At 41.2% G+C, this 17,345-nt stretch overlaps 1 protein-coding gene across 6 annotated transcripts in view; it reads left to right on the plus strand.

The window, feature by feature from the left end:
- Positions 1-17,026, plus strand: part of LOC136871707 (gamma-glutamylcyclotransferase) — an 82,424-nt gene extending 65,398 nt beyond the window's left edge. For all 6 annotated transcript variants that reach the window (XM_067145226.2, XM_067145227.2, XM_067145229.2 and 3 more), the window contains 2 exons: positions 6,192-6,325; positions 16,411-17,026. In XM_067145226.2, the coding sequence (XP_067001327.1) occupies positions 6,192-6,325; positions 16,411-16,714 (438 nt within the window). In that variant the 3' untranslated portion in view covers positions 16,715-17,026. The remainder of the gene's footprint in view (positions 1-6,191; positions 6,326-16,410) is intronic.
- The last annotated feature ends 319 nt before the right edge of the window (positions 17,027-17,345 follow it).

A 17,345-nucleotide genomic window follows, 5' to 3' on the forward strand; every position in this document is an offset into this window, starting at 1 on the left:
GTTATAGGAGAAGCACTACCGAGTGTGATGATCGCTTTCTTGTAATGCAAGTTCTTTGTGATTGACACACATCAGTTATGGAGGCCAGAAAGTGTTTGCAGCAAGTACGGGGCACAAACATCAGCGAAAGAACAGTAAGAATGAGGATTGATTTAAGAGTTTAAGAGGCCTGCCACAGGACCCCTGCTTGCACATGAACACCGCACCTCTCGGATGCAGTTTGCCAACGCGCGTTAAAACTGGACTGTGGAGCAGTGGAGTTCAGTGCTGTTGACAGATGAATCCAGATTCTGTTTGAGGGCACCGGTTGGGAGGGAGAGAGCATGGAGTAGGTCTGGGAAACATTCACCCTGTACTTTCTCCGTAAGGACACCGTTCAGTGGAGGCTCTGTGATAGTCTGGGCTGGGATTACCACTGATGCACATGAGGAGCTTGGGTTAGTTGAGAATGGAAGTCTTGACAGCCCACCAATACATTGAGGAGATTTTACTGCCCTTTGCACCTGTCATCGGTGAGAGCTTTATCCTGATGCATGACAATGCTCGTTCACACGTTGCCGTTTGTGTTCGTGAGTACCTGGATGAAGTCGGATTTGAGCGCATGGTGTGGCTTGCTTGTAGTCCCGACCTAAACCTGATAGAGCATGTCTGGGATATGCTTGGAAACGTGCTACGAGTCGTTCCCCTGACACACTGGCTCAACTTCGGACTGCGCTCCAGCCGGAATGGGAGCTCATACCTCGAGAACATTTGAGATTGCATCCTGAGCACGCCTGATCGAATCACAGCTGTAACTGCGGCTAGAGGTGGTAATACCCATTACTGAGGCAATGGAAATATGTTGAAAACGTGGACAATTGGACTGCTTACGAAACTGCAGAGCTCCAGGTTTCAACACTTCCAAATTTGTGTTGGTGGACTGTTGTGATTGTCACGATCAACAATTTTAATCAATTATTGTGCTGAAACTTCTCAGGTGGGCTAATTAACTTATGATATATTGCCGTATTGTTGTAATGTCATAATACTTGATTTTTACCATGTTTCAATTGGACTAACATTAAATTTTGTCTGAAATACGTAGTGTTTAGTTTTTTTTGCCAGCGAGTGTACTGTACTTCAAATTGTAAAAAGAAAAGGAAAAAAAAAAGTCACCTTCAAAGCTGTTGATGCCCTTTGGGAGTTGCATTATTTACTGCTGTCCAAGACCCATAGTTGTTGCCGGGCTGAGTGGCTCAGACGGTTGAGGCACTGGCCTTCTGACCCCAACTTGGCAGGTTTGATCCTGGCTCAGTCCGGTGATATTTGAAGGTGCTCAAATATGTCAGCCTCGTGTTGGTAGATTTATTAGCACGTAAAAGAACTCCTGCGGGACAAAATTCCAGCACCTTGGCATCTCCGAAAACCGTAAAAGTAGTTAGTGGGACGTAAAGCAAGTAGCATTATTATTAGACCCATAGTTGACGATTTTTCTGCTGGTAGCCAACACAGCTAATGCTCCTCACTTGTTCTGAACTTTGGATCAGAGAGTGATGAAGAATTTCAAATTAACCTTTGACGTCAGCATTATATGGATAGTTGTATTGGCCAGTGACAAAGAAATACCTAGAGATTCTTCATACTGTGAAGATAAAAATGTTGAGGTAGTCCCTGAAAATATCAAGATTCAACAGAAGAATAAACGTGTTTTTTAAAAAAACACAATTTGTGCACACATTACATTGTATACACTACAGAATAACAAACTCTTGTTTCTTGAAAATTATTTCTTTCATGCAGGGCTTAGCGACTCTTGACAGAAGAGTACTGGCTTTCCGAGTCAGTGTTGGTGGATTCACTCCTGGCTAGTCCAGTGGTATTTGATGATGCTCAAATATTCCAACCCCATGACAATAGATTTACTGACACATGAAAGAACTATGGTACAAAATTTCTGGAATTTAATCATCTGGGAAAACTATAAAAATAGTTTGTGGAATTTAAAAAAAGATAGTTTGTGGGATGTAAAAACAATAACATTATGATATTATTTACTTCTGAACTATAGGTCTACATTCACATGTTGCTATCATATATTTTCATACTCCTTATCAAGACTCGCGGAGTGCACTGGTGTGTGCGTTAGTGTGAGAGATTGAATACCTTTGCACACCACCGTGTGGGCACTTCAGCTTTTACCTTACAGCCTGGAAGATCTTGCATTGTTGGGGGTGGTGGATTTCACACTCAGATGTGTTGCTCCAGTTGGTCTTAGGCTTGTTCAATCAGATTCAAGTCTGAACTTCTGTTGCACGTGGTGCTCTTGCAGGAAACTCCGAATGATCTTGGCATCATAATTAATGGTGTGTGGCCTTAGAGAAGCCTGGTGAAGATCTTTTAAGTTGTCACCATATAGGCGACATGCACGTCTGTGAGGAGGGGGCCCTACCTATGTTGAATTCTACCCAGTTGCCGAGCCATCAGAATTAACAAGTTAAGGTTAAATCCCCAACTCAACAAGGAATTGAACTCAGGATTAGTGGTGGGGACGGAGCGGTTCGGTTCGGAGCAAGTACTGTGACGTAATTACTCGGTTAAACCGAGTACAACTTTATAGCGGTAAATTTAAACTTTATATTGACCTTCTAAGCTACAGTTTACATTTATAAAGAAGATTATCAATTATTATCAGTGGTACAATGTTCCGTACTTTCTATTATTTGTTGTTTGCACAATTTTTATAACGTAGGTCAAACCCACGACCATCGAATTACTAGTCCGAGCTCTTACCGCTACGCCAACTACTGTTCGCGTGCGCACCAACGTAAGTGGCTTATACTGTGCGAGAACCGTGTCAACATTTTTATTTTCTATACGCTTGGCCATCTGTAGTTCCCACTTTGGGTACTTTCATATCTAGCCAAGCCCTGCATGTTCTATATATTTGAGCAAAATCGGTGGTGACGAGTAGGGAATGCCGCCTTGTTAGACAATTCCCATTATTTCATATTGCTGTGGATCAATCCTGATGAGACTTATTTTTAAATAGTTAAAAATGTAGAGTTCTGCAGACACAAAGACTTGAATGGTGTGCTTTATCATAATAGCAACACATTAATTAGGAGGCAGTTAAATTAAATCCTTTAATCTTTGTAGCATAACTCATGTTCAGGATATTCACTAAGTACCTAAACTTCTGTTAATGCTAGTAATTCTCCATGCTGCAGTGAACTATGTCACCTTGATTAAATACAGTTCCTAGGCTTTTTTAATTTTGTTAAAGGCGGGGCTCAGATGGTCGAGGCACTGGCCTTCTGACCCCAACTTGGCAGGTTTGATCGTGGTTCAGTCCGGTTGTATTTGAAGGTGCTTAAATACGTCAGCCTCATGTCGGTAGATTTACTGGCATGTGAAAGAACTCGTGTGGGATTAAATTCTGGCACCTTGGTGTCTCCGAAAACCATAAAAGTAGCTGGTTGGACATAAAGCAAATAACATTTGCCTATTATTAAACTTTTTTTAAGGAAGGGCTTCACTATGGTACTTGTAGTTTGAGAAATATTTATATACCTGCTATTCATATGGTAACAAAAATATCGAGCAGAGTGGCAGCACTTGTTAACATGCTACAGCTATGAAGCCAGGCTGTGCATTCAGGAGAGAGTGGCTTCAAACCCCATGGTCGGCTGTCCTGAGAATGGCTTTCTGTTCATAGGTCACAGTCAGTTCCTTACTCCTCCTCCTCCCCCTCCTCACCTAATTTCATTCACCATCATTTATTTCATCATTAGCTCCTTGACTGCGATTGGTGACAGGAAGGGCATCCTGCTGTAAAGACATGCCATATTAATTTCATTTCACCTCATCTCCAACGCCGTATGAGGAAACAGGACTAAGAACGTACATACATATGGTAGCAAAAATGTCTTCTTATCATTTAATAAATAATGATCTTGGAAACCTTCGTGATCAAAACAAGGATCAGAGAAGTTGCCGGACTTTTCCTACTCCTATTCAACTAATCCTTGAAAAAGTTGTGGGCAAAGCCCTTTGATTGAACAAGCATGATCCTAAGAAGGCCTATTCAAAAGCAGAAGAAGAATGATGTACCCTTTTAATAAGATATAGAGATTCTACTGGGGCAGTCACTTGTAGATTTCTTCTTCTTTCTGCCCTTTTTCCAATTATTTGGGGTCAGTAGTACAAGTGGGTTTGGCTGAGTTTTATGGTTGGATTTCGCGATGCCGACCCCATACGGAGGGATGTATTCACTATTGCGTGTCTGTGGTGGTTGGTAGTATGATGTTTTGTGTATACTGTATATGAAGTAATATGTATTAAGATACACACAAACACACACTCCCTGCGGTGAATCAAACCCAGGACCCTCTGAACCGAATCCCTCTGTGGGTGGAGGGCGGTAGAATAAAATCCACAGTATCTCCTGCCTGTCACAAAAGATGACTAAAAGGGGCCCCTGGGGCTCTTCAGTTGGCAGCGTGAGTTAGTGTCCACAGGGCTCTCTGCTGATCTGGCATTGCTTCCACTTACTTGTGCTAGGCTCCTCACTTTCATCTATCCTCTCTGACCTACCCATGTCAACTCTTGTTCTTTTCCGACCCCAGTGGTATTAGAGCATTCGGGACCTAGAGAGTCTTGCATTTTCATGCCCTTCGTGGCCCTTGTCTTTCTTTGACTGATACATTCATTTTTCGAAGTGTTGGATCCCTTTCATTTTTCTCTCTGTTTAGTGTTATATAGAGAATGGTTGCCTAGTTGTACTTCCTCTTAAAACAGTAATCACCACCACCACCACCTCATCTAAACCGAAGGCAACTACGCTAATCTATCAGCTAAGGAGACAGCCGCTTGAATGTTCAATTTGTGAATAAGTTAAATCCTCCGTTGAGTCTACAAAGCTTCCTTATTGACATAGTGTTAGACCAAACCCCATTGTGCTAGAACCCTGATGGGCCTTGGCCTTACTAAGCAACCACTGCTCAGTCCAAATGCCTGCAGGTTATGAAATGATGCAGTGTTAGTGCGACAAATTCTCTTGGTCATAATTCTTGGCTTTTGACTGGGTCCTTCTTTCACTGTCAGATAACTCCTCAATTGTTCTCACGTAGGTTGAGCAGATCGTAAATCAGCCCTCGTAACCTTCCTGACCTAGTCAGGAATCAAACGTAAAGACTCGGGGTAAGAAACAGGTTCTCTACTCGTAGACTGCGACATAGTGAAAGGAACTGTAAATGTTACTTGTATTTATTTAACCTTATTTTATGTTAAAGTAGACCGTGTCTATAGCAAACTTACCACTTTACTTTGTATAGAAGACTAGTTTTTCTTCTGTGTGACCTTCAGCTCCTTGCAGTGTCAGTCATCATTCCACAATCAAAGACTAATGCAACGGATGGTTCTTAACAGAAAAGTATATTATGTGTGAAGTGGATAATAGTGGCATGTTTAACAACAACTGAAAGTAATTTTACTGAATAATTATTAACTTCAATATTGTGTAACATACAGTACATTCAACCATCATCCAGCTCCATGGCTAAATGGTTAGTGTGCTGGCCTTTGGTCACAGGGGTCCCGGGTTCGATTCCCACCAGGGTCAGGAATTTTAACCATCATCGGTTAATTTTGCTCGCACAGGGGCTGTCTTTATCATCATTTCATCCTCATCACGACGCGCAGATCTCCCAGGGGCGTCAAATCAAAAGACCTGCACCTGGTGAGCCGAACATGTCCTCGGACACTCCCGGCACTAAAAGCCATACTTCTTTGATTAAATTCACTTGAATTTCATCTTCGTACAACCTATTAGCTGAATCCTGGTAACAAGTTGGCTATGTGCTGTGGATCATGTGGCTGTGAGCTTGAATTTGGGTGATGGTGGGCTCAAACCTTAACTGTCAGCAGCCCTGAAAATATTTTTCCTTGGCTTGCCATTTTTCTCTCCAGAAATTGGGTGTTAGCTTCCCAACCTAGCCATTTCCCATCTCACAATTGCTGAAAACCTACAATTTAATAAAATATTAAACAACTTGCTACACTGTCAGGGTTTTGTTATGTTTCCCATATCATATTGTAGTCTATGTAAGCTAATTATATTCTGCTAGGTCCATTCCACGATGCTTCTTGCCAGTTATTGTAAGGCTGCTGGATTGCTCTAACAACAAATTTTGCATCTACATTTTCTCATATAGGGTTACCGCCTTGACTTCAATCATTGGTCTCATCGGTGGAAGGGGTGTGCAGCAACTATTGTCCCAGAGGAGGGCAAACATACATGGGGTGCAATCTGGGAGATTGACGACTCCAACTTGGAGGATCTTGACAGGCAAGTGCATATTTGCAGTCTTTCTGCAGAACAGAATAGCAGATGCAGTCTGATAGCATAATCAGGAATAGGAAGGAAGATAATTCCATACCTGAGAAGCAAAAGGACTTATGTCCTACTTTAATACATTGGACGTAAGCCCTTTTTCTTCTCGGGCTTAAGTGCGGCCAGTATCCAGTAATCGGGAGATAGTGGGTTCGAGATGGTTTTCCGTGGTTTCTCATTTTCACACCAGGCAAATCCCGGAGCTGTACTTTAATTAAGGCCACGGCCGCTTCCTTCCAATTCCTAGGCCTTTCCTATTCCATCGTCGCCGACAGTTCCGGGAATGATACATCGAGGTTCTACTGTATTGTAAAGAAAGGAATAGAATTAAGTAATTTAAGGTGATTACTAAAGAAGTATTAAAATTGACCTATGATAACAATGACATTTACAGTAAGATACAGAAGTTGAAAACTAGAAAAGCAGCTGGATATAATGGATGCAGGTATTTTCTCACGGAACTGGAGTATGTATCGTAGAGATAGTATAGGAATGGTAGGAGTGGGAGTATTTATTCTGGTGAAAGAAGAATTTGTAAGCTACGAAAAAGTTAAAGATGACAGACATGAAATTCTAGGTGTAAGGCTCTCATCTTGATGTCTTTGGAGTGTACAGACTGGGAAAGGGTAGCGCTGATGCTGATTCAGAATTATTTGATAAGATAATCAGTTATGTGGGAAACGATATGGAAAGGAACGTGATAGTAGCAGGTGATCTCAATTTACCAAATGTCAATTGGGAAGGTAATGCGAATGACAGGAAGCATGACCAACAAATGGCAAATAAGTTAATATGGAAAGAGCAGCTGATTCAGAAAGTGATGGAACCAACTAGAGGGAAGAATATTCTGGATGTGGTGCTGGTAAAACCAGATGAGCTCTATAGAGAAACCAAAGTAATAGATGGTATTAGTAATCAAGAAGCTGTTTTTGTAGTAGTTAAAAATAAATGTGAAAGAAAGGAAAGTAATAAAATTAGGACTATTAGGCAGTACCATATGGCTGATAAAACTGGCATGAGGGAGTTTAAAACAGTAACTATGATAGGTGGAAAATGGTGAATAAAAATGTTAACGGACTCTGGGATGGGTTTAAAGCAGTTGTTGAGGAATGTGAAAATAGGTTTGTACCTTTAAAGGTGGTAAGGAATGGTAAAGATCCACTATATTACAACAGAGAAATAAAGAGACTGAGAAGAAGGTGCAGGTTGGAAAATAATAATAATGGTTTGGCCTCAGCTACTGTGTGCAGACTTTTCAATTTGACGCCATCTGGCTATCTGCTCGTCAATTTCGACATTCCATTACACTCTAGGCCTTCTAGATGGCAGACCGAGTAAACCGAAACTCTCTTGGGCGTCTGTGGCTGAGATTTAATGAATTTGTCAGGTAAACACCAAATGTCTCACCAGAGATCTTTACATGCCGACATCGTACGACATGGAGTGTCGAATGGACTTTTTTCCGCCCTTCAAAAATCCATCTACCTCTGCCAGGTTTGAACCCGCTCTCTTGGGATGCGGAGGCCGACACTTTACCATTGATCCACATGATAACATGATGGCAAGCATAATCGGTGGTCGTACAAATTTTAGTGAAAAAATGGAAGAGTATGTATAGGTACTTTAAGACAGAAACAGGTTCCAAGGATATTCCAGGAATCACTAATGAACACGGGGAGTGTGTTTGTGAGCATCTTCAAAAGGCAGAAGTATTCAGTCAGCAGTATGTAAAGATTGTTGGTTACAAGGATAATGTCCATGTAGAGGAGGTGATTACTAAAGAAGTATTAAAATTGACTTATGATAACAATGACATTTACAGTAAGATACAGAAGTTGAAAACTAGAAAAGCAGCTGGAATTGATAGGGTTTTGGGGGATATACTGAAGACTTTGGGTTGGAATATAGTACCATATCTGAACTACTTATTTGATTATTGTTTGCATGAAGGAGATATACCAAATGAATGGAGAGTTGCTATAGTGACCCCTGTGTATAAAGGAAATGGTGATAGACATAAAGCTGAAAATGACAGGCCAGTCAGTTTGACATGCATTGTATGTAGACTTTGGGAAAGCATTCTTTCTGATTATATTAGACATGTTTGTGAAATTAATAACTGGTTTGATAGAAGGCAGTTCGTTTTTAGGAAAGGTTATTCAACTGAAGCTCAACTTGTAGGATTCCAGCAGGATATAGCAGATATCCTGGATTCAGGAGGTCAAATGGACTGTATCACGATTGACCTATCTAAGGCCTTTGGTAGTGTAGATATGGGAGACTACTGGCAAAAATGAGTGCAATTGGACTAGAAGAAAGAGTGACTGCATGGGTGGCTGAGTAGGCGAAGCTTTATCTGTCCTTTTAATAATTAAGAGGGAAATTCCTCAAGGCAATATTATTGGACCTTTATGTTTTCATATATATATATATATATACACAGGGTGAAGCGTAATTCGCGCACTCGGGCGTCGCAGCGCGACTCCTCACATGCCAGCAATAAAAAATATGTCTCTTTCAAAATTTCATCTTGCGAGTATATCCGGCAGAAAAACGACGTTGAAGATTAGCAATTTGGCAACACTGTAACCATATGTAGGGTAACTACCTCTTGTCAGAAGGTCATTGCCGTATTGTACAGTTGGTGCAATGGATAGAGTTTTGGGTTAGCATGCAGGAGTTCGAGTGGTCGATCCTGGGTTGAGGCGTATGTTTTTTATTTCGTAAATGTAGTCCAGGTGGTATGGTATCTGGCATCTTAATCGTTAACAGCGATTGCAGCGGGTCCTCTAGAAACCATTCGCACTTACATACTACGATCCTAGAAATGGACGAACAATCGTTTTCATTGGTCAGCTTTGAAAGGCGCCCTTTCCACGTCGTGGGTGTGAATTTATTCGCACCACTTCATCTACTAGATGTGAAACCTGTTTTCTTTGTACCATTCTCCAATGGTCCCATAGATTAGTACCAACTATTATTCTTGCCTCGATCAGGTCCATTACAATTCGTTAGGGCCTTACGTTACCAGTAGGCCTAGCAACGTGCTCTGCGAATAATGTCCAAACTCGGTTACAATTTGTATGTGTTATCACCATGATCCCAATAATTCTGCCTTTCAACATTGCGTGTTGCATCTGGTAACCGCATGCTGTTTAGTACGTATCTCAATGTATTATTATTATTATTGTTATGTTGTGTCCGCCTCTGTGGTGTAGTGGTTAGCGTGATTAGCTGCCACCCCCGGAGGTCCGGGTTCGATTCCCGGCTCTGCCACGAAATTTGAAAAGTGGTACGAGGGCTGGAACGGGGTCCACTGAGCCTCGTGAGGTCAACTGAGTAGAGGTGGGTTCGATTCCCACCTCAGCCATTCTCGAAGTGGTTTTCCGTGGTTTACCAATTCTCCTCCAGGCGAATGCTGGGATGGTACCTAACTTAAGGCCACGGCCGCTTCCTTCCCTCCTCCTTGCCTATCCCTTCCAATCTTCCCATCCCTCCACAAGGCCCCTGTTCAGCTTAGCAGGTGAGGCCGCCTGGGCGAGGTACTGGTCATTCTCCCCAGTTGTATCCCTCGACCAAGAGTCTGAAGCTCCAGGACACTGCCCTTGAGGCGGTAGAGGTGGGATCCCTCGCTGAGTCCGAGGGAAAAACCGAACCTGGAGGGTAAACAGATGATGATGATTGTTATGTTGTAAATGTAGGATACATGTGACCTCAGAAACGGTGTCTTACTGTATTACAGTAGGTAATGTCAGATGGAAATTAGCAAATAAAAAATGCGCCTCAACCCAGGATCGAACCATCGACTTCCTGCATGCCAACCAAAAACGCTACCCACTGCACCAACTGTACAGCACGATGTGGGCGTGCTGACAGCGGTAGTTATCCGACATATGGTTACAGTGTTGCCAGATTACTACTCTTTAACGTCCGTTTTCTACCAGATATACTCGCAAGACGAAATTTTGTAAGAGACATTTTTTTATTGCTGGCATGTGAGGAGTCGCGCTGCGACGGCCGAGTATGCGAATTACGCTTCACCCTGTATATATATAAATGATATGTGTAAAGAATTGGATAAGCTCCAGTAATGACTATAGCTTGTTTATTGAGTTATTGACCTGTGAATTCAAACTTTCCGATCATCGCATGAAGTTTACATAGTGATCTTTTATATTTCAGGTATGCTGATTCCGGAACTGAAGTCAGTTTTCCCTTATCACATCAGGTTTTTGTGCAAATTCAAAATGAAAATTTGATAAATATGCAGCACACGTACATGCAGGATTACTATTATCACATGGAAAGAAGACTTCTTTCTTATTATTTTCACCCATCTGAACACTCCTATCTTTCACTGGTATACTTATGAACATAATATAAAGATATGTAGTGTATTGTGTTAACAGATCTGTAGAAAACACAGCCAAATGACCAATTTACCACACATTAGGCCTCATAACGTACTGAGAATGGTAAGTCTACGGTTTCAATTTTATAATGTCCTACCTTAAAGAAATGTCTTCGCCTTGCTTTTCGTGTGTGAGAAGTACAGTAGAACCTCGATAATTCGAAATCGGTTAATTCAAAATCCCGCCTAATTCGAAGAAGCTCTCGTTCCCGGAAACATGAGATACAGTTTTGCATGTTATTTCAATTGTTTAATTTGAAATACGGATAATTCGTAATTCGAAGTACAATGTCGGCCCCATTACCGAAATTCAGACTTTTAATTCAAAACTGCCTTTACATTTAAAACAATAGTATGTTACAGAGTAATTTCAACTCGAAATTTATCCGCTCCGCGTCATAATAGAACGCGTTCCGGAACGTGGAGGGGTAGCTTTCCGCACTTACACTCACTTCGGTGGGTCTACAGTGCGCTTCATGATTGCTAAGTTGAATGAAATCGGAATTCTTGTTTGTTCAACCTTTTAAGGAACGCCGTAATATCACGCAACATGCAGTGTGCGGGAAAACAGAATCCGCGAACACTGGCGATGCCGACAGTTGATGATAAAACGTGGCAAATATAATAAATTCGTAGGCACCGAACAATATTGACATGCCGGTGAAACTGCATTGCTTTATTTTAATGCGAGCCCAAACGGTCTTATGGTTTTAAAGGAGAAATTGCCAGCCTGGAAATCATACAGTGTGAGGGATGGGGGTCATAGTAGTGCGTTGCCATGCACATGGAAGCGAGATACTTTATTCCCTTGTCATAGGAAACTTCGATAAGACACGATGTTTTAAGAGCGTCCGGCACTTTCCATGCCAGTACAAAGCATCTATAATAAAAATGCAAACAGTAAAGAAATCCAAAAAATAATGCATTTGCACAGGGGAACCGGCATAATTTATCCTCGTCTTTGAATTTTGCGATTTTTTTTCTTTCGTTGCGTGAGGTTATGTTTGTCAGTGATTTATCCAAGTGCATTATTTGAACATTGTAAATGCATCTTGTTGGATACATTTCGGAAATAGTTTTTTCCATAGCATTTGAAAGGTTTAAACTGTGAATCGAGGTGATTGCATGTATTAATGGTTCTTAGAATACTTCGTGACGCGGCAAGTGTTTACATTTCTGAAGTACGAGAGAAGTGCCATGGCGGGAAATCGTACAAGGATAGAGTCATAGGAAAGTTCGATTTTAAGGGCATCGGGTACTTTCTGTGTAAATACAAGGCATCTAAAATGCATATAGTATAGTAATCCAATTAATAAAGCACTTGCACATGGGAGCGAGCATAGATTTCTCCTCGTCTTTGAATCGTGCTTTTTTTTTTTTTTTCCGTTGCGTGAGGTTATGTTTACCAGTGAGATATCCGAGTGTATTATTTGAATACTGTAAATCTTGGATACATTTTGGAAATAGTTGTTTTTTTATGGCATTTGAAAGGTATAAACTGTGAATCAAGGTTAAATGCTTGCTGTAACGGGCCTTAGAATATTTTGTAACGCGGCGTGGGTTGGTACTTCTGAATTGCGAATTGGCGGTTAATTCGAAATCACGTAATTCGAAGTCCGATTTTTGAGTCCCAACGACTTCTAATTAACCAGGTTTTACTGTAGTTGGACCTTCTCTCTTTAGTAACCAGCAATAATCTGCCAGCATGTTTTAGTTCTGTTTCCCTTGATGTCTGCATTCCATTTCCTGTAGATCCTGATGGAATCTTTCTTCTTGCTCTTCACTCAGCAATCCTAGGTTTTCAGGGAAATAGTCCAGATGTGAATGTAACATGTGCACTTTCAAGCTCATTTTGCAGCCTAAATCTTGGAAAGAAACAAGCAATCTTTTCACCATTTGTTTGTAGTGTGAATCCTTTGTGTTTCCAAGAAAGTTTTTGACCACATTCCGGAATGCTGTCCATGCCGATCGCTCCGCAGCGCACATAACGTCTTCAAAATTAGCATCAGAAAGAAGTTTTCTGATATCTGGACTTGTGAAAATACCCTCCTTGATTTTGGAATTACTTATGCCTGGGAATCGATGACACAGGTGCTGAAAGCATTCACTTTCATTGTTTAGGGCCTTAACGAATTGCTTCATAAGCCCTAGTTTGATATGAAGCCGAGGTAACAGTATTTTGCTCTTGGGAACAAGAGTTTCTTCTTTTATGTTTTTCGACCCTACGATTCATTGTCTACGTGGCCATTCTTTTTTAGTCCATTGATGTAACCTTGCTCAACTGTCCCACTCACACAGAAAGCAGGGGTGCTTTGTGTAACCTCCTTGTAAACCTAATAGAATACCTATTACTTTGAAATCACCACACACTTGCCACTTGTGTTCCTGGTACTTCAGTTTACACAACAGTATTTCCATATGTTTCTCGCATAATAACTGAATGAGCAAAGGGAATGGATGCAAGTTTGTTTTCATTGTGAAGAAGGACGCACTTCAAACTACACTTGGAGGCATCGATGAAAAGTCTCCAGTCAGTAGGGTCATACTGTGGTGCTCCTAGTTTTAAGATAACCTCTGAAATGTTGTTGCAGTAAACCAAGGCTCCCTCTTCAGAAAAGAAGGGTGTAAATTCTTGTTCGCGATGTATGTACCAATAGTACGTCGTCCCTGTTGCCAACATGTTTCTTTCACAAAGTCTAGACCCGAGTAACTCGGCAGATTCCTTTGTAAGGCCAAGATCTCAAACGAAGTCATTTAATGCTCTTTGCTTGAACCGTCTTAGTTCTTTTTCAACACATTCAGGGAAGAAATCACAGTGAGAGGTAGTGCCTGCCATTTCTGCGTCAGTTTCAGAAGAGGGGCAATCCTGTAAATGTTCTGGACACTGTAGTATTGGTGTATCAGAGCCACGAGGAACGGGTAAAATTGCAGATCGAATATTGCTTGGATACACAATGTTACCTTTGTTGCTGCTGTTAAATCCCTTCACATTCACAGAACAGAAGTAGCAGTGAGTACTGTGGTCTGGGGGTTCTCGCCACACTATTGGAATACCAAATGGCAACGCAGTTCGCTTACCGTTCATCCATTGCTGTAACTGCTCTATACAGGTTCTACAAGCCTTATGTGGTGCCCATGGCTTGTCTTGGTCTCCAAGTTTCAAGCCAAAGTAGGCATAGTAGGCCTTTCTCACGACTTGGTTATATTGCGCCACTGTCTCATCGGCACGAAACTTCCACATACATAGCAGAATGTATCTGGATTGTTCTTGCAGCCACGTAGTGGCATGTTGATAGATGTAAGTTCAATAAAAATATTAACACATTACGTCACTCACATATAGAACGCATATGAAGACAAAAATCTCTTTTCACTAGCAAGCGAAACACAGCTCAGACTGTCACGGACGAAGCACAATGAGAGAATAACTCCACTCAGCCAAAACCACGCGCTGCCGCTATGTTGTACATAGTTGCCAGCTCTACACTCTGAGCATGATAATACAGGACTACGAGATGGCTGGAGGATGTCGAATTAATAAAATAATATGGAAATGTAAACTAAAGCAACACACTTCCTAACAACATAAGAAGTGCATTAGTGGATGTGATGAAATAAACGTAATATAGGATTTTTGAGAAAATGTGATGTGATGGGGAAAAATTAACATCGGATCCTGATTCAGGATGCAGAAGTCATCCTAAAAAGCAATACAGGATGGCGGTAATGAAACCATTGCAGGACAGTGTTATTTACCTCCACCCCAATTATTTTGCAGTCATCGAGAACCCATTTTAATGTACTGCTTAGCTCTGACCTAACACAAATGAAATTTCCCCCTCCTTTCGACCGTCTATCCTGCTTAAACATTAAAAATTTTGACCTGAATATTTCTGAATTATATATATATTATCCGATAACCAAATTTCCGCTCCCACAATTATAATCAGGGTCACTCGCATCAACTAAATTTTCGAATTTTGCTATTTTATTACCAATACTTCTGCAGTTTACCTGCAACAATCTAAGAAACTTACCTGATTGGGTATCACTGCCTCTCACAATATCCTGTTGGTACTCCCGTTGTCGCTGTAGCTGCATCGAATCTGCTCCCGCTGTGGATCGTCATTCAACTGCCCGTTCTGCGCCATCATCCAGTTGGGTGAAAAAGGACTCGGTAACCCTTGAAAAGAATTCACCTAGTCTCACCACTCCTCACTGGTTCAGGTGAAGTCCATCACTGCTGAAGCCCCTGTCGTTAATCCAACTCTTGCCGTCTGCAAAGAGTGATCCAGAACTTTCAGCCACCCACTGAAACCCTTTCGTTCAACCTGCCGGTCTTCTTCCATGAATGCATTTTTCCTGTTCAACTGTTCCGCTCAAATTCCCGACAGGCACATCGCTTTCACTGACTTATTTTCCTGTCCTATATGCCGTATGATAGAGTTGCCTATCACCACAGAGTTTACTAATTTAATATTCTCCACAGATGAATGAATGCCTACATTTGTCATATACCCTTCCTGTAACTTCTTTTGTAGCTCCGCAATTACAAAATTTGCTCCATTTAATTCCCCTGGAATTCGTCAATTTTTGCTTTGTCGCTAAGTCACGTTGCCAATAAATGAAACACTTGCTACATGCCATCCTTTCCTTATCGCTGTCCAGGCGTGTAGCTTACCACACTTTAGCAACTGGTGGACCCTGATCTTTTTCGTCTGTTCCCTGTAATTCTCATAGTCCTGTTCAGGTTGGGTGACCATCTTGAAATCTGCCAGTCTTCTGTATTTTCTCTAAATATTTCAGTCTACTGGAGCCTCCGTGGCTCAGGCAGCAGCGCATCAGCCTCTCACCGCTGGGTTCTGTGGTTCAAATCCTGGTCACTCCTTGTGAGATTTGTGCGGGACAAAGCGGAGGCGGGACAGGTTTTTCTCCGGGTACTCCGGTTTTCTGTCATATTTAATTCCAGCAACACTCTCCAATATCCTTTCATTTCATCTGTCATTCATTAATCATTGCTCCAGAGGAGTGCGACAGGCTTCGGCAGCCGGCACATTTCCTATCCTCGCCGCTAGATGGGGGCTCATTCATTCCATTCCTGACCCGGTCGAATGACTGGAAACAGGCCGTGGTTTTTCATTTCAGTCTTACTCATGTGGGTTATTAGTTGTACAGTAAACCAGTTCCATGGGTGGAGACATGCTTTTATACAGCGTCTGGACTTACAGGAACTTTTATTTCAGGGTGCTCACCCTTAGATTTTGGGTGTAACCCTAACCACAAGGCAGTCAGCATTGGTGCTTCCATTCCCTGATCCATTGGACATGAATTTCATCTGCCTTCAAAGCCATTTTCATTGCTATTTCACCAGAGCCCTGTTAGCTGTCATGGCCTTTACAACTGCCGTAGTGGTTTCTGGTCATTTTAGTCATAGATGTACTTCACTACTATAGGCAGTCTCTTACGTCATGCCGTTACCCATCTCCCATAGCATAGATGAGGAGTTTGACTTACAGGAAACCTTTTTGAATTCCGAATTCCTCATGCAAGTTCCCTTACAGCAAGTTGAGATTGAGTATGATAATGTCACATGTTAAAATACTATATAAATGATTTTCTTCTCTTCTAGACAAGAAGGTGTTCACGAAGAAGTTTACTTTCCTCTAGAAGTGGTTGTACAGACACCTGATGGGGAAAGCTTGAAGTGCCGTTCCTATCAGCTGCACAAAACTCCTCCAGCTTTGAAGGATAATGAAGTTTTGCCTGATGAAAGGCGCCCATCACAGATTTATTTAGAAGTGATCCTTCGAGGAGCTCAAGAGTCAGGTTTACCAACGTCATATATCAAGTATCTGGAACAAATACCACACAATGGTTTTAAGGGTGATATTGAGATTAACAGTCAAATCAACATTCCTCTCAGTTTAAAGTAAAATGATGTAGCTGACTTTTTTGAAATATGAGGACTATTTTTAACAATATTTGTGCAGGACTGACAAGCAAGCGTGTTTATTAGTTATATGACAGTTGGTAAGAAAAGTGTTTGTAAATCAAAGAATAAAGAGGTCCATTTATCTCTTTCAGTGTAAAAAGTATGTACAAATACAGCATTATTAACTGAATAAAGTAGCTGTTTTAAATTCTCCTACCGAATTGGTTGGTAAACTAGGTATATTATTGTTGAAAGATATGGTAATTATGAATAAAAAGCAATGTGGCAACATTGTTGTAATGTTATTGTTAAATTGATTATGATATTCTAACTCTCTCCATTTTTCTTTTTATTTCCTCTCTGGGGATCATGCATGAAACTTTATTAAAAAATGTACCTCAATTTTTCTCTGTAGTTAGTTGTGTGATACCATATAACCTTAACTATTATGTTTGGTGGAAGATTGTGGAAGAGATATCACACTTTCTTATCCTCCATCATAGGAATTTATGCTTACCCAATCAGTCTTCCAGCACTTCCAAAATCTTCAGTCCTCTGGTAAAAGAAATTTGTCTGGTTCTTATGGCAGCAAATTTGAATTGACTTGAATGGGAAAAGTTGTTTCAGCTCTT

This window comes from Anabrus simplex, chromosome 4, assembly GCF_040414725.1.
Source record: "Anabrus simplex isolate iqAnaSimp1 chromosome 4, ASM4041472v1, whole genome shotgun sequence".
NCBI classification, from domain to species: Eukaryota; Metazoa; Arthropoda; class Insecta; order Orthoptera; family Tettigoniidae; genus Anabrus; species Anabrus simplex.